Source organism: Lineus longissimus, chromosome 1 (genome assembly GCF_910592395.1).
Source record: "Lineus longissimus chromosome 1, tnLinLong1.2, whole genome shotgun sequence".
Lineage (NCBI taxonomy): Eukaryota > Metazoa > Nemertea > Pilidiophora > Heteronemertea > Lineidae > Lineus > Lineus longissimus.
The window spans coordinates 6,862,676-6,881,078 of NC_088308.1; the positions used below are offsets into that span (position 1 = coordinate 6,862,676).

At 41.9% G+C, this 18,403-nt stretch overlaps 2 protein-coding genes across 2 annotated transcripts in view; both read right to left on the minus strand.

Annotated features, from left to right (window-relative positions):
• The window catches only part of LOC135487158 (MAM and LDL-receptor class A domain-containing protein 1-like), a 72,157-nt gene extending 61,381 nt beyond the window's left edge, over window positions 1-10,776 (minus strand). The window contains exon 1 of the mRNA XM_064770597.1: window positions 9,749-10,776. Within this exon, the coding sequence (XP_064626667.1) occupies window positions 9,749-9,823 (75 nt within the window). The 5' untranslated portion in view covers window positions 9,824-10,776. The remainder of the gene's footprint in view (window positions 1-9,748) is intronic.
• A 4,197-nt stretch (window positions 10,777-14,973) lies between these two features.
• LOC135498606 (uncharacterized) lies at window positions 14,974-17,319 on the minus strand. The gene is made up of 4 exons (XM_064788933.1): window positions 17,195-17,319; window positions 16,564-16,739; window positions 16,002-16,275; window positions 14,974-15,618 (listed from the first exon to the last, which is right to left on the minus strand). Exons 1-4 carry the CDS (start codon window positions 17,256-17,258, stop codon window positions 15,383-15,385), a joined length of 750 nt encoding a protein of 249 aa, XP_064645003.1. The 5' UTR covers window positions 17,259-17,319; the 3' UTR covers window positions 14,974-15,382.
• Window positions 17,320-18,403: the final 1,084 nt, after the last annotated feature.

Sequence of the window (18,403 nt, forward strand, 5' to 3'; positions counted from 1 at the left end):
CACATGCGAAAATCATATAACATACCCCCCCCCCCCCAAACCATCTAACAATGTCGAGTTATTTACGTCCTGAAGATACGGTACCATGACCCAATTTCTAGCTTATTAGCAGTATATCACCTTTGCATCGTTTAGCCAAGGGGCCTCGGCTACTGGGTTTGCCAAATTCAGGAAAAAATAAGAAGCAGACCTTTTGTTGTTCTATACATGTATATACGAGCACTCTAACAGCCAACTGTAGAGCCAGCCGTAACTACTTATATACAACCTCTTGAAATAAACATTCAACGCTTAAGTTAAAGAGTCCAAAAACGAGTTACGTTAAATAACGAGTGAATTCCTCAGAAACTCAAACCCCGGGCATGCCACCAGATGAAATCTGCTCTGTTTAAACCATCTTGCTAATCGCTTTCACATCCTTAAGGTATATATCTAAGTAGCACTAAGCAGCAATAGGTATTCAAAGCCGGTTCGCCAAGATGATGAGGACTGTCTCATTGGAGTGCTCAAGTTAACGACTCAAAAGGCTAATTTAATGTGATTTATGTTATTGTCCCTGTTGAATTACGTAGGAGACTATATTTTTATTGGTGGTCCCGGAATGTCGAACGCACAGTTCCATAGGGATGTATCCATATAACCTTTTTTCGCTTTCACTAAATTCCACCAGACGCAACACTCTCAGTTAGATGGAAAGCGCGATACCCCAGCGGAGGCTACATTTTTACCTTGCCATTCAAATTCAAAATCATTCGTCATCATTCGAAAGTGTACAAGATGCTAGTTCTGGACAGAACTGGAAAGAATCGTTGGAATTGGCGCAAAAAACGCTTTACGCAATGGAATACAATTCATACGTCATTCACGTTGTAACTTATGGTTCATCACAGTTGAACATCGTAATGAGCATATCAATTCTCGAGAAAAAGTAGTATCTTCCTTTTAGTGATTGGTGTAAGGTGTTTTCTCAGTGAGCCATCTAATTCCTGCTGTTTGAAACGTAACATTGTGGCGCTAATTGCTCAGGAGGTAAACAACTGCTTGGGGAGATCCTTAATTATACACGGTGTTTCAAAACACGATGTTTGCCTAACATAAAATCACTAACATAAAACCACAGCGCGTAAAGCGAACTGCAAACGAGCGATTGCGCATTGGCATCTGCCTCTCCCCGGAAGTTGATAATCAAATGAACAATGCATTGTACAAATGTACAAGTATACGATAATTTCTTCGTTTTGCGGCGGCTTGGCTTTAACCTCACAGGCGACCTTACCACGAATGTTTACTGGGATATCTAAAGCTTGCTCCTTTTCCTCAAACAGTAAAAAATAACAGTAAAAGTCTTACAAAGGGGTGATTGGAATTTTCATGAGATCGATACCAGCGTAAGAATACTACCTGTTTGATTTACGAAACGACGTTGACTTGAAAAAAATAACATTTGTAGTTTGCGGATATACATCCGCCGGCAAGATAAGAACAAGGTTATTTGATGTTTACCCTCGACTGAAACTGCCGCCAGTCATTCCAAAACTCGAGACATGATCGGATTGATTGGGAGAAACTTTACAAGCAGTTACACTTGAGAGAATGTAACTTTTTTATTGACCCCAGCAGGTAGATTCTCTTGTACATGTAGTTCCTTGATAAACTCAACGGACACCCGTGCACCATCCAGAGATTCAGGCCTTTTTAATACTCCTTCGTCATACCAATATCGACAGGCCGAGTATATTGAAAACTACTGTTAATATGCCAGGATGCCCATGCCGATGCAAATCCAACATAACTAGTGTATCTGTCTTCCTTTTGGCTTCAGCGATGACGGATTATGTTGCCTTGCTATAGAGCCCAGTAACTCCAAATCAAAGACAGACGATACAAATTATCCCAAGAAACATTGTTCACTGACACCATTTTCTTCGGAAATATGCCTCAGTAGATTCATTGTAACATCAAAGTTCGAATATCATTTTAATGATACATCAAAATAGCGCTGCATTTGAGGTTCCAATTTCTGACCCAACTGATGAGCAATTTACATGTACTGCGATACTAACACTATCCTTGGTGTACTCGAGTCTCCATAATACGTACCACCCTATACCCGACACAAGTTACAAGAAAGTTTCTTGTCAAGTTTTTTTCTCAAATGCTAACGCCGAATACCTTTCTACGGCTTGTTGAAGTTTACCGATCAATCATCGTTACCGTTATCTTTGATACATAGAGTTACAGAAGAATAAGTGGTATATCTTTGGCTACCTGAAGGATGCCAAGACTCGTGAAATATATGATAAACAACTAATAAAGGAGGTGAGACACAATCACACCGCTAACACTGTGCACTATGCACTTTGCACTGCGTGCTTTGTGCTGTGTACTATCAGAGTCCTTCTTATTAAAAGACTCTGACATTTACGATACTACTAGCATGACCAATGAGTAGCAAAGATAACGAATGGTCAGGCCTAACTCTTGGTACGAAATCATTCATGTCAGCTTCCATCGTTAAAAAGGTGAAGTTTGAAATCGAATTTGAAATTTTCCAATCCTGGAAATACGTATTCAATTTAAATTGAAACATACAAATAAATGTGCTCCGTTAAAGAACGTTGGCCTGCACTTTGCCAATGCGCTGGAGTGCATATTGAGTTACTACACTATTAACACAATGTTAATTTCTGATTACCAGCAGGACACATGCAAACACTGTACACGAAAGGCCAAATTCCCAGTAGTCAATGTGTTGTAAGGATACGGGCAACAAATTGGGAGAATAAATCATTTCGTTCTTAATACATGGCAAACAATGTTGAATACACCGCGGTAAGAATCCCCACGATGTGACATTTTTTCGTCCTTCCCCCGCCCCCAGGCATGCCAAGCTTTTGAGATGTCCTATGTAACGATCAACCTAATGGTATAAACGTCTCATAAAAACAGTAACTTTGTTGATCCGACGGTTACATTTATTGTCTGATGCAGATAAATCGTCCGTTGACGAGCGTGTAATGATGACATGAGTATGCCAAATGTTTGGTACTGTATACCTCCGGTGATGGGGAGTTGGTGAAATAGCAAGTTTCGGTACTTTATCTCATGAACATTTTGGAACATCCTGAACTTTCAGATACGCCCGAGGAAACCTATGCAATGATAAAGGGTTATCGGCAAGCTTCCTTAGCCCAATGACGCCCAATGGTCACCAAGAGGACTAGAGTAGTCTACGCATTGATATGAAAGTAACGGATGAGAGATCATAGAGATAGCAGAGGGGCAGACTGTCAAGGAGCAGAACCAGTTTTGAAGGAATACAGGATCGAACCATCAATATTAACAGGTCTATGATACGACCATCAAACAAACTGATCAACGACATCATGAGAGTGTGTCCTATTTGCTTCGATAAGCATCATTGCTCCCATGTAAACAGGCAAGAATTAATAAAGACTCATCGTTATTTGTTCTTGATACTAGAAAGGCCCTTTGTCAAAACAACGTCTCCACTAGGATGAGTTGCATGATTAGCCCTTGTATGACAAGATGCTCGCTAAGCGGCCTCTTCTTTGTTGGTTTGTTCTCGACACTTAGGGTAATATCATATCAATTATGTCGACTGTCACATCAGTCTTTGGCTAAGCGGCTTCTAGACGATCCACCGCCGCACTGCACCCAAACGAGCTCACAGCCTGAACGAAGTCTGAGGTCATGGTCAAAAGTAACGACGCACAAGATTATTACCATTCTTTTCCAACTCATCAGTTCGCAAAACTGTTAGTTTCGGAATACAAAAACACCCTGGTTGCTTGTTCGGACTCAGCTGGTAATGACGGAGAACGAGTTAGATAGCTCACTTGAGACCGAAGCGAGCCCGAGAGCAATTCTCATTTTTGCTCATCAAGGGGTTGATACATGTAGCTTTCGCTAAGGATGAATTTAAGACACGAGCCACAGGGTCAAATTAGGAGTTTTCAGGTGACTAGTATGGAGAGTTAGAGGTCAGGGTTGTGTCATCTTGACCCGCAATGTTTTGAGATCGCTAAATCACTCGAGCTCAATAGTGGTGACGCAAACGCATGAGAGTCAGGATGGGGTTGTTTTTGATTCAGTGATATTTATAAACTTCATACAAAGGGGAATAGTTTCTATTCATATACTGTAAGATAGGAGGGATCCGTATCGGCGATGCCCTACAATCTATTCTGACCTGCCCGACTCGTTCCAATAGGACCAAGCACCAACAAAGAAAGTATCATAGATAAGGCACGGTCATGCTAATCATACAGTATCCACGCGACAGTCATGGGTGGGTCAGGGTGGTAAATCATGTAACTGACTTGAAATATGACCAACTTCAATGCCACATTAACATCAATCTGAATGAAAATATTCCATTGATAAGTTAAGGGTGGTCTAAACTCGTGTACCGTAAATCCCAACACCAATTAACTGCAGCGGAATTCAGGAATTTCAAATCGTTTGGGCCAGGCTGAGACGTACAGCTTATGGTTGTATTTCTTTATTGATACTTGTTTCATTTCGGCCCATTAATTGTAATCATGCCCCGTGGCATGTTTGCAACACTAAATTACCTTGATCATAATAATAATTGTAGTTTTTCAATGGGTCATAAAATCTCTTAAACCGCTACATTAATGCAATGGCGTACTATGATTCGTGCTGAGCTACCGTTACTTGATTCGACGCAATCTCAAGTAATTTTCAGGTAATGAATTGAATTCTTACCGAGAGTGGACATTCCTGTCTTTGCCTTTCAGATATTTGTTCTTATATGATTTTCTGGGTCTTTTAAGCATGTGACTCTGGGTTTAGCAAGGTCAGGAGTTGGTGGTGAGAAAACTATCACAATAGAGTCGGAGTTTTCTACTTCTAGGCCCGTTTGCAGGGTTAGGTCCAATTGTTCTACTGTAAGTGTGGGAAAAGTCCAGATTCTGTTTATTTACAATCTATCAGAGTATGATAGAGCACGTTATGTCATGATAGCCGCATATTTTGGGATTATTGATATTGATAAATATATGGAATTTGAGGATCGGCAACAATCTCCTAGCCTCGCCATTAATAACGGTTTTTAAGTAATACTTACACCGTGTACGAGCGTACATTTGGTCTCTTCCTGTGTAGGAGGCCCTCTCAGCGGGAGATTGGATCGGCGATAGAAAATACATGTATAGTAAATGCGATTTTTTCCGGTATCGATAGTGGGCGTACTTTTAAGACAGAGTAAAAGTGGTTCTCCTAGTTAAAAAATGTTTTGGTATCATAATCTTACATGACTGTACATGTAACTTGTTTTTAACTACAAGATCTGCAAGGGCCTTGCCCCTGTTCTCCATTTTAAAAGCGTGTGTGATTTGAGATAATTATACACATGCTGCGTTTGACTTTCCTTTCGACTGTCGTCAGAATTATTTCCTATGAGCACAGTTTGATACAAACGCAATAAAATCATATTTATTACATTTGCACCTATTGGATTAATTGATCTTTGGTGTTGGTTTAATACCTAAATTGAAGTTCTGAATGTTATAGCGGAGATTGTATCTGTGGCTTCTCTACAAGCCATCAAAGCTAAGATTCAAACGAAGTCTCGACAAAATTGTGATAATTTCATTTCTCATTACCTGAAGCTGGATTAAACGTACCTGATTGGATGGGATAAAAGGTCTCCCCATAATAACCCCAAGCGATTGGTTTATTTCAAATCGCTCCCTCGGGGAAGCAGCACTGAGCATGAACTGGTTGGACAACACGACGAAAGCCTCCTGTACATGGAGCTGTTTCAGCTTTGGTTTCGTAGTGATTCTGCACTGTACATATGGATGCAGTTGGGTTCAACTTGGTGCATAAACCGACCTCTTAGGAAGGTTCAGCATCAAGTAGTCCAGAAAGCCAATGACTAAACTGACGGTGTATGTATGCCCTGGCTGGAAACAGCATCAACTGACTGGGAAGCAGTAAAGATGTACCTGCAGTAATCGACTCTGCCCGGTTATTTCACATGGACCCATCTAACGATCACATATCAGAGATAGACTGGGGCAATAATTACCCACTAAACCTGAATCAGCACGTAGTAATAGCTATTTTAATTAGCTTTACAAGCTCAGGCATCTACAAAATTGATGCAGTTGTATTGTTTTAGGAGGGAAATGTTCAAAAAGAAATACTAAGGTAAATATTGTAGAACTTTAGACGTCTTTTGTATCGCCTTCCTTGACATTAACATGCAGGAAAGAAATGTATGTTGGAGTCAGATTTCAAAGCAATGACTGATATGATTGTAGGTGAGTTACGTTTCGACCGGGAGGTATGAGTTCTTTGCGTGGCGGAGGCAGCAGATACATCCACCAGTGTGGGGGAATATCCACTCATGCATGGCCAAGGGCTGTCTGACAGCAAGTTGTTAACATACCGTTGCCGAAGTGAATACGGAATACCACTTCTAGACAGGGCATTGCCTTGACAGACGGTGCAACAACATGTTGACAAGTTAATCTTTATAATAAAAAATGCATTGCTTCATTTCCCTGAAAAGCTAGTCTCTATATAAGCTTAATGTCAGGGAAATGTTTCTATCGAAGATCGCAATTGCTGGCAGGCGTTTCGAAACCGCGAAGAAGTTCCATTGATCGCGGTGCATTCAAAACACCCCGCACAGCCACAGAATCATCCCACAGTCGGTGGCCGCGTCTCACGGAAACGCTAGCAGATCAAAATTGCGGAAGCTCAGCAATGACCATTTTTTGGAAAACGCCTGATTGTTGCTGTATTTCATTTTTGCCTAATTAAATTTTTATTCGCTTTACGATATAGCGAGATAACTCCGTGTTGGTACCGGTAAAAGACTCCATGCATGATGGCTCCGTTAGTGTCTCACAGCTTTTGAGAGTTTTTTTTATAGTAGTGCATCCAATAAAAGCATTGTTATGTATAACTAAAGGTTTCTTAGCAAACCCTTGCACAAATACACGTATGGACCCCATAGAGGTTTTTCACTGAAATGAACTAATCATGTGGGAGGTAACTTGGGAACATTATCGCCCATTACCATTGGTTCTTAAATGCTTTTCAAAATTTCAAAAACCATCGAGGGTTTTCGTTTTGTAAAAACTGATTACTAGTAAAACTGCAGTCAGCCAGCAAGACCCAGTAAATGAGACGGTGTAAGACCAACCAGGGAGATACCTAAACTTGTTTTGCTAGCAGCTAATTAAGTGTGCTATGTGCGAGGTGAACACAGAACATTATAAAAAGATGATTTGTTACACGAGCATCCAGGTTATTAAGAATTATGGTACCCTTCCACCTTGCCGAATCACTTCACACGAGGTGATAGTCTAGCCGGTACGCAGACAAAACGTATGCCTATCTGTCTCACTCTTAGAAGGTATTTTGCCAATAAAGCTGCTTTTGTAAGCCGATGGTCAATAAACCATCCAATATTTATAATTTAACTACTTCTAAACCTTTCTAAGGTCAGAAAATTTCAGTGATCAGGCGGACTTGCATCCAAGTTATACGCTGATCATTGGCCTCTGTAAGGATTTCACGGTGTTACATGAATATCCAGTGTTGATGCAAACCTATACTTGTACAATTCATAGAATATAGAGCTTGATTTTTAATATGAAGACGTTCGTCAATTAAATTGAATTGATAGATAACTGTTATAAAGACTTAGTGAACAGTCGTAGTGGGATGGGTGCTCTACCACTGTAGCGGAGGGAGCGAAACGGGAAAACAGTGTATCACCCGCAGAACTTTAAAGTACTGGCCCAATACGACTACCGGCCTGCGTTACTTAATAGGTTTACCAAACATTGGAATAAAAAGACGATTTTCATAATGCAATTGTTAGGCACGCCGTTGATCGAGTTAGACTAATTTGGAGAAAGATGTTTCAATTTGATCGGTGTTGACGTAAAGAGACATTAGTTAGATGTAGGATAAACCGGATTACGCCTCCGAGTTGCACGGTAGATTTGCGGAACGGCATGCCGATGTGTTCGTTTAGCGAGCACTTCAAAATGGGTTGATGCCTAAACATACGACTCGCATGTTGTTCATTTCATATGCACTTAGGCCTATATATTTCTGAATGTATCAGATATGAATTGGGAAAAATATCTCAAATGTAACGAATCATTTTCTACGTGGAGGCTACACAATCAGTACCGTACAGCTTTATTTACGCATGTAGCACAATGTGATTTTCCTTTTTTAGGATAACATATTAAGCTTTATCAAACAAGCCGACATAATATGTGTCACTTCGAGTGCTGCATTGATTAATTGATGAAATTTTAACTGAACGTTTTCTTGACATTTTTCCATATCCGCTATTGACATTGATCTCTTTGGCTAATCCTAAACCGCTGTCAAGCTGATATGTGCAGTATAGAACCTCTTTATTAAGTACACCCGACCTTAATAGAGAGGTGTCCTGATTACACTAGGTCATGTTGAATTAAAATGGCCAATTCGGGACCTGAATCAGTGCCCACAATAGAGAGTTGTCCTGCTTACAGAGGTGTCCGCTAAGAGAGGTAGTTTAACACTTGTCAAGTTCATTACTTCAGCAATGAAATCAGACGGTGGGGAAGAAATCAAGTTAGAAAATTTGTCCACAAGTTCCTTTTTCCAACGACGAGCTTAACACTCACCGAAGACATTTGACCGCAAACCCTATTCGATCGCTAGAGGCTAAATCCAACAACGAGCTATCGAATCGCAAACCCTAGGCCATACGAGCGTCAGAGAGACACCCCGCGCTCGCGCAGATCCCGCGAGATCCCCTGATATTTTCAACAGCCAGCTGGAGAAATCGAACCACGAGCCCAAATATCCGGATCAAGCCCCCGAATCCGGCAGCTATACAGGCCTACACGCTGATGGATGCGTTACTTCATCAGTTTCCTGATCGCATTTCCGGTTTTTCAAGTCTAGGCAACCCAGTACCAACGACAAAATTCCGCCTTCAAAAATTGAAGACCTTCCATAACACACCGTAATTACTTTTAAGCAAATCACTCGATTAAATTTTGCGAATCCCACACTTTATCCAGTCAACATTACCCTTGAATAACACAACCGCGGGCTCTGTGGAGTCACCTTCATCACTTATTGGTCGTTTCAAGTGTTCCTGAAGTGTTCTTGAACACTTTGAAGGCCAGGGTATTGACAGAGAAAGTCCAGTCCGATTTTTTTTCAGGTTATTTCAGCGGCTGTTCCATTGTAAATAATTTCATCGCTTTCTTTGAGGTTGTTGAAGTGGCCGAATTAAATGCCCTCGGCGGTTGCCGAATTTTACAACTAAATGATTAAACGGCTGCAAACTTCTCGGCATTTTTGACCACGCGAGTTATAAACATTAGCACATCATAAAAATTCTTCGCATTCGGGCCCGTTGCGCCGTGGTATAGACTATTACCATCGACTACCACAGACTACAATATGCAAACACTGTGTGTTTTATAATTATTTATCCACCGGTGTAACGAGAATAAGCATCCCTCTATAAAAAAGTGTCCTTGTTAAAGTTCTGATTTATAAGGCTGTCGTACGGCGGGAGACGCAAATGACCCAAGTCCACGCAAAAGGGGAAAACGATTCTTTTCTACGGACACTTCTTTATCGGGGACAAAATGTCCGTTCACACCTGTCAGCAATTTGTCACGCAATTGGGGAAAAAGAATATATGAAAAATAAATAGTCCTACCTTTTTTACGACAAAAGCACCAGAAAAGTTGACAAAAACGAGGAATATGACTACGAATCTCATCAATCCATCCATAATGAACCGCGGTATCCAACCGCCGTGATAACAATCTCCACAAAATATCAGTAACTGGCCTATATAGGCCTTAAAATCACACGCCTACAATTCCCACTAGAATCTGATATATTTATATCATAAATGTTGTCCGGTAACCGGCTTGCCGGAGTGGTACATTTATCGATTTTAAATTATCGGTAAAAGTTTCACACAATGATAAAACTCCACTGGGCCACTCACGGGGGACCGCGCTTTGTCTTTGTCTCGAAATAAACGATTCACATCCTCGTGTAAGCAGGGGCGATTATTAAATTGACAATATGAGTTATATTCCATGATATAAAATCATTTCTCTGTGACATCAATGTTGTATAAAGTGCTCCAGTGTGTACACACTCCGCGGCCTACACTCCACTAAATTAAACTGGCGTTCGCCCTCTCGTGTTAGTGTTTAAAGCCACGATCCGATCGGGCAAACCAGCGGTCTTTTGTATGATAATCTCCGCGCGCAGTGCGCTTGCAACTGCGTCAGTCATCGCGAAGGAATGAAACATTCCCGCCACGAACGATCTCATAGCAAGCCAGTCGCGTTCAGAAACAGAACTATCACAACTCGATCTTCAGTTATCCTTGAAGACTTCGAATTCCCTTAATCCTATACTACAGTTCGCCTTGTGAGAAACATCTATCAGCCCCTGTCGTGTCCAAATCTATAACTGGAGTCCCTTGCCAGGAATTTTGCAATTCTGTTCATGCAATGGCTTTACCGTGGCCAATGTTTACTGGAGTTACTTGTCGTCGCAGTGTGTAATGTCCAAAATAGCAGAACTTCCTTTTCAAATTTGCCATTTACCGCTATTTGCAATATTATGAGACCGTGCAATGGTTTTTAGTCCGACTGTTTTGAGTTGCGTAATGTTAATTGTCCGTCACAATCGTGACAATGTCGTGTTCGACTGGCCATTTCGATCTAATAGTCTCGAAGTTTCAAGATAAACTGTGTATTATCACGCGCATATTCCAGATTATTAAATCAAATTTAAGATTAGCAGAGATTTGATTGAAGAGATCTCAAGCGAGAAATGTCAATAGCACTGACTATCACCGGACAATGTGATTTCCAGTATGCTTTTTTATAGTTTGGCAAGAACGCGTACGACAGATTTGTGGTTTTGGGGCCGTACGCCCCGATTACTTTCTGGGCTGAAATCAGAGTGTAAACAATGTTTCACTACGTTTACACTTCATAGTAAAGGACAAAGAAGTTGCGTAAAGTTGTTTTTCATTTTGGTCACACACGGTGCCCTTTGACATTTACCGTATTGATATTATACATCATCGCCATTATATCAATTCGGACAAAAGTTGCGATAGACAGAAGTATGTGTTTTCACTCAAGTTGGAATGAAGCCATAGCATGATAAAGGGAAATTATGATATAGTAGTGACAGATTACTAGTAGCGGCTAAGACTTCCTGATTTTCTGATTCTTAGAAGATCGACAGAGTCAACTTGCGCACCCTAAAAAATACAGGCTTTTTAGCTTTTAAAAACTGCCGGTCATGTTTTTCTCGAAACTATAAAACACATCAACATACCTTGACCTACATACATGTACTTCCTTTCAAACTCTGTTTATATAATGTACACGTACTTAAATACTTGACTTCTTAAGCACTCGTATTGAAGCTGACCTATAATCGAGTTCATTATTAGCCCTGTTTTGGAATTCGGACAACTCGGAAATGACTCGGTTAAACATAGTTGTGGTTACGAAACTGTGCCAGTGGCTGCAGCTGCAGAGATTATTAGTTTGTTCTCTTACCATATTCATATAAGGTAATTTCCTGAGGAATTTAATGCATTCTTTGATGATTCAAACACAAATTAAACACACACTGTGCTCAGTCAATGAAAAAAATATTCAGAGAAAAACAAGGGAATCTGGTTAAAGGAGGCACATCCTGCTGTTTTTGTTTTCTCTGACAAGCGGTGTGTATCCCATGAACTGAGTCAGAGATCCCCTTTTCATCGCTGTACCTAAACTTTGGCAAGCCGAATTTAGAACAGACATCAACACGCAAAAAAATTGCTTGAAAGTAAAAAGTATTACGCTTGTTGAGAGTAAGACCGATTCTTTTCTGCTACATTTACCTGGTAGCTTCCTGGCTCGAATTACGAGTACAGTGGCGTCATCTGTCCTTTGGGATCGATAGGGCCTTGTTAAACGCTTGCAATGCTGTCCCTTTAAATGAGCAGCGTCCAAAGAAAATGTCATAAAGAATCGCAGTCATCCTCCCGCCCCCCTCCGCTCCCAAGGAAAAAGTGTCGTACCGCAATTTATAGTGACGGATTAAGGTATCGGCCTAAAGAGACTGTGACTTTTGACCTCAAATACCTCAGTGATGAAAAGCGCATATACCATACGAACTAAATCCTTTGTCCCCGGACACTTTGTCCTACGGACAGATTTTCTTACCACACAGGCCTGGCATTATCGCGAGAACTATTTTGTCTGAGGTAACGTCAAGACAGTTGGATCCCTTTTCCAAATAACCGGCTTCCTATAGTCTCCGCCAAAGCTCCTGGCGTCAAATTACACTCTATTGATCCTATCTACTTGTAAGATCTTGTAGAGAGGGAATTACCACCGACCTGGTCAACAATCCGATTGTGTGCAGGGTACGCTGAAGACCCGGTATCTTGTCTGGCGCTATCGCATATCGGGGAGTCTCCTTCTCTCGGATTTTTGAGTGTGAAATGCGACTTCGGAGTGTTATTTTGAAACGGTTTCACTTGAATGTGTATTGCGTGTCATTATATGAGCTGCATGGGAACCTTGTAGGTACCTGTTAGTGACGTGTCATTCAGCTATCTGCTCGTTAGAACGATCCTGGATGCCGTGATATTCGGAATGAAATGATTGAGCGAGACCCCATCCAGCGCCATCTCTTACGCTGAATAATAAACTTATTCGTCAATATGACTGTAAAATATGCTACATTATTCTTCAAAATTAACATTTAAAAGTAGCTTGTGAGCAAGAATTAGGAGATGACTGAAATGGCCTACGTGTTTCTTTACAGTAAATGGAATGGAAGCCAGCATCTGCATTTCTCAAGTTATATATAGTTGGCGTGCGGAATTGACTTGGTTCAAGGCGCGATCTGAAGTGGCCAATGTCCCAGGGCGCGTTTTTATAAGCTGGAAGCTTCACGTATAAACCACACGAAAACTGGTTGCATGTCTTACCGTCTTTGATATGTCCTATAACCCCATCGACCAAAAGATTACCTAAATGCCCTGCCCACGCTCTAAAGAACGAAATTGGTGACCGTAGTTGGCCGAGCCGTGCCTTATGTAAAACGATGCGTCAATACAAGATACTTGAAATAATTTGCTTTTGGTCTTAAGACCCTCAAGAGAGCAAATAGGCTATTTCAATGGTCCCTTGACAAAGACAACATACGGATTCATTTAGCCATCAAAGTAATACTGACAACAGTGAAAGAAAGTTAAACCAAAATTAAATTTTATATGCAATTATGCCTACATTGTCGTCTGAGGGCCGAGCGTACAGGTCTGACTTGGCTTTTGATCCCAAGTTATAAAAGGGGCAGTTATGTCGCGCTGGTCGTGTCCGTGGTTCGTGACAACACCGACCGGTGGCGCCAGCATAACAGCCTGGTGTAGCCTGGTCAAGTGTTTTGTCGTGATCGTTATCTAAGCTTAGTCTCAGAGCTGGCGGATGCGTTTTGTCTCCTGAATACTCCCAAAAATATTCTTTCATTTGAAGACCGCTTCTCATATAACCCCGTGATGCTGCAGTCTATTGTAACTAGATGACATTTTAAACCCATTTGTTTGCCGGCCCATTTGTTCACTTTAGGAATTGCAATGATTACTCTGCATTCGCACGGGGATCCGCCCTCTCATTAGCCGCATGAAGGCCCTGTCTGCAGACTCGGTGCATGCGGGGGAGACCACCATATATGCACCCGGCAACCATGCAACCGCACAATGGCGATGGTCACCAGACAGATAGTGTGGTGGTGTTGCACAAATAGTGATTCAATAAATGCCTCCATTTTTGAGTAGGTAAACATTTATGATAAGTACATCAAATTAGGAATTCTCTTTGTCGAAAGCACACATGCCCTTTCCAAAATGTGACATGCATGGATGGACCGATAAAAGTTGCATCATTGAAAATGAAGAGCAACAAACCATGAATGTTAATGCATCTGTTTGCTGAATGCTAAATGGTTGAATCTATAGGATGAATCTGAATGGGAAGATCAGTGGCGTAGTGGTTAGAGCATCGGGCTCATAATCAGCAGGTTCGATTCTCGGAAGGGTTACCGCTGTTTCGTTTTTGTGTCCTTGAGCAAGGCACTTTACCCTGCTTGATTCTCCCCACCAAGGAGTAAATGGGTACCTAGCTGGCAGAGATGGCAAACTATGAATGTTAGTCCTGAGCACTGTATAGCTGCAGCTCGGACCTGTGATACTCCCAGAGAGTATAGCTTGAATTATGAATGTACAGGCCAATAGCTAGGGGTAATAATGTGAAGCGCTTTGAGTGACTGAAACCAGTTGGATTTAGCGCTATATAAGTCTCATGATTATTATTTCCAAGTGCTGTACGATCATAGCCAGAGGTCATTTAGAGTCCTCAATGGAAATAAGAGAATGAGTTTGATCTTTAGTGTCATATTGCTCAACAAATACGGCTTCGGTCGCCCAATGTCGCCCTCCACGGTTTCACCCGGAGGTCTCGCCTGAATCATACGAAAACTAAGGTAGTTGGTAAAATCTTGATGCAGATTTGGACGCTCGACGCTAAGTTTTGTATCATTGGATTGTACTGCCTGGATTCGATGAACGTCACCTCAGTTCAAGATGAATAGTTTATTTGATTTGGTAACCTCATCACGCGTTCATCAAGGTGACCGGTTCAGGGCAACTGCATACGATGTGACCAAAATTGCTCATTGCGGTCCGAACATCAAACGGTTACAGATCGACTTCACTATTACACATCATATATGCAAACACGTCGATATCGATGGTGTGCGACAATTCTAACGCTCCGTCTCCGTCCGGAGGAGGGATACCACACGCACAACGCCAAAAGATCGACACGAATTCAAAGAACACACATGAACTTTTGAGTAAACATTTTCTGGTTTGCTTTTTCGCAGTTTTACAATAAGAGTTATTGGCAAGAAGAATTATTGGCAGAATTTATAAGGCAAGGTTTCCAATCAGAGACCGCCTTCATGCAAGCCTTTATGCTATGTAAAGCAGCAAATATGACCGATTCTGGCTGGTGTGCCTAATGACTGTTAAAACTTGTTTTCATTCAGTGCCTTTAACCTCCTTCATGTCACCCTTGCCATTGCTAAGCGGCAGAGAAGACAGTCTTCTGGCTAACAGTTCTAAGTGCCTTCATTCCAAACTTGCAATTACTATATCTGCAAACAGAGATGACGGTCTTCTGGCTGGCTTGCCAAAAGACCGATCAACAGTTTCTTCGAAGTGCGCTTGGCTGCCTCGATGTGACCCTTGCCATAACTATGCAGCAGAGGTGACAGTCTTCTGGCTAATATGCCCAAAGGCCGTTAACAGTTTCTTCCAAGTGCCTTTGACCACGTTCATGCCGTCTTTACTATTTGCTACCACTTCCTGAGCGACCTCCCTCCATGGTTCCGCCAGTGTCTCCGCGGTGTGTTTCTTGTTAATTTCACCAATCATCCAGTCGAAACATTCCAAAACACCTTCACCGGTTGCCCAAACCGTCGGGAATACCTCTGAATAAATAAGAAAGGAATTAAATACCTCCCCAAAGATGAATAAAATCAACCAAGAGGCTAGCGGTGATCGACGCGCCATCTCTTAGCAAATGAACTAACTATATAGCACGGCAACGTTATGGTGTAATCAATTTATGAAAATATTTAGAGGAGGCAGTGCTCCTTTCATTTTTAATTCCTCCATTCGCGGCTTTGTTTATACTTCACCGCAACTAAACCGAACCAACCAAAGCTTTTTGTTCTGCGATTCCAAAATCGTTGTGCGATTTAAAAAAATCTCGCATTTCGGTGAAGACCTACCATATAGGCCCTACCCAACTTCCAGCAGTGTGAGCGCCGTTGCATGACAAGTGCGTTCGTGACACCCCTCTGAAACTTACTAATTCTCCTGCGGTCCTCTTCGGTTAACTCCTTGTCTAACATTGCGACTATTTCTGCCACTGTATTGACTTCGTCATTAGCTTCATCAGGAAGGAGGCTGTCTTGATTCGCTGCAACTACGATCAATTTGTCTTTTAAATCTTTTTCACTGAGGAGATGCATCATTTTATACTTGAGAAATTCAAGTCCGAATTGTTTCCAGTGTTCATCTGTCGTGTAAACATTGTACACGAGGCCAACTGAACGCGCGTAGTAATCACGAATTAATGGCCGCTGAAATATTCAAAAAAATCAATTCAAGCTTATTTCAGACAAGAAAAAAGCCGATCGCAACAGTCGTCATTGTCTCCTAAAAACACTGAAGTTGTTCGACGATGGATATAAAAGTGCGAGGGTTGTATTTTCTGTACTGTGATGTATCAATGAATTCAGGCCTGATTGATCGTTATTTCATCATTTTCACGTGCCTGTGATCACATACCGTATCAAATGGATGTCCGTTTGGTAAGAGAGAATGTTCTTCGATGGGGTGTTTGGAGAATGGTTGATGTATGTACTCACCATCCCCATTCTTCCTCCAGTATTTTTCCATCCAGGATTCAGGATGTTGTAGTCTTTGTATTGCGCGAAGGTGCCTCCAATATGCGCCTCCATGTGACTCTTTACCATGCTCGAGATAGGGCTCGTCCCACCATTCTGAACGAGAGCTTCACTGGTCAAGCCCTGGCCATAAGATTCTGCAGATAATGTTAAAAGCCAGGCAAATGACATTAATATGCTGTACATGTTGAACCTCTCGATAAAGGACACCCTTGCATTGGTATTGACAAAAGCTGTCCCTAATCGAGAGGTGTCCTGATTATAGAGGTCAAATAATAGTGATGTTATAAGGGGAAACTAGGCCTTATGGTGGAGGGACAAAGGAGATTGGTTGACCAACACACTTGAATGCCTTTAATGACGAACAAGGGGGAAAAAGTTAGTTCCAATGCAAGCAACCAATTTCGGGAAGCATGCATGGCACCTTGATTTATGATGGCAATCCATCCAACAGCAACTGGACACCCGTCCGTAACGCCACCTGGACTCCTATGCAGATCATTTTGTCATCCTGATCGTCCTTGGCGACATGATGAGCCGGTCGAGGCTGATCCACTGAGTTCGGAATGTAAACTCCCCGCGCTATACATACCTCCCTCAAGAAGAATGATGTTATCCAGTCCATTTAGTTGATCTTTTCCCATGCGTTGTCCCATTTTTGCGGAGGAAATCGATGTTACCGACAAAATGAACCGAATGCGCGTGGACGCATGTTGTTATCAAATTATATAGTTTAAGGATGTGTGACGCATCGAGTATTTTTAGCAATGACGGCCGGTATTCCATCGACGTCAACATGAATTTATATCGATAAGGAAATAATACTTACAGCCAACCGAATGATAGATAATATAGGTCTAGCTAATAGTTTGACAATTATTGTTGTTCAATCTGTATTTGAACTGAGTCATTGTGTTTAGGCACACATCATCGACGAGACAGAGTGACTGGATATTTCTGATAATATCGGCAGCGTTTCATGAAATGAATTACTCACAAACTAGGCTAAACTGCAATGTAACTGTAATGACCACGACCGAGGCCAAGGGGCATCACCAAGGGGCTAAGCTCAAGGCCAACACTCGGCACTATCGACCGAACGTGTGATACGACTGACGGGTGTGCACACTCTTAAAAGATATACCTTCGCCACCGAGGTGTTTCAGAAGGGTACTTTTTGCACCTATAATATTACTATGTGATTCCCAAGAAATGCTATAGCCAGGGCAAAAATCAATCATTCGAATTAGCCGTGGGCGCATTCGACTGAAACACGCTCCCATCTACCGCCTACGTTTGGTACTGTAAAGTAAACCAGGTGCCGCCCGGACAACTCGAATATATTGGACACTGTGTATCTTGGCACTACAGACGTTCGTATACAGTAAAATTGTCCAGGAGCCGTTTCTTCTCCCCTACCCCGGCTCCAGATATCATCATCCTCATAGTCGTCATAAACTTCATGGCCCAGACTTTGGCCTTTTCCATAAAGCTCTCCAGAGATGGGATTAATCAAATACAATATAGGCTACATGCATAGACTCTTTCACCAGTCTTCCCCTTTCACTCATTACTGCGGGGTGGATAGGGTCGACGTTACCTGGACTATAAACATGCAACGCTTCCTCCTCGACACTAGGCCCTATTAGTATTTCAGACACGATTCATTTCGCGGACTTGTGCAAAGGACGGACGAGGGGCAAAGCCGAACCTAGCACATGTATAGTAGAGGTGTCGATTACTAAAACATCGGCAGGAGCAACCCATACTCGCCAGAATGCATTGAACAAGAACCTAGTCA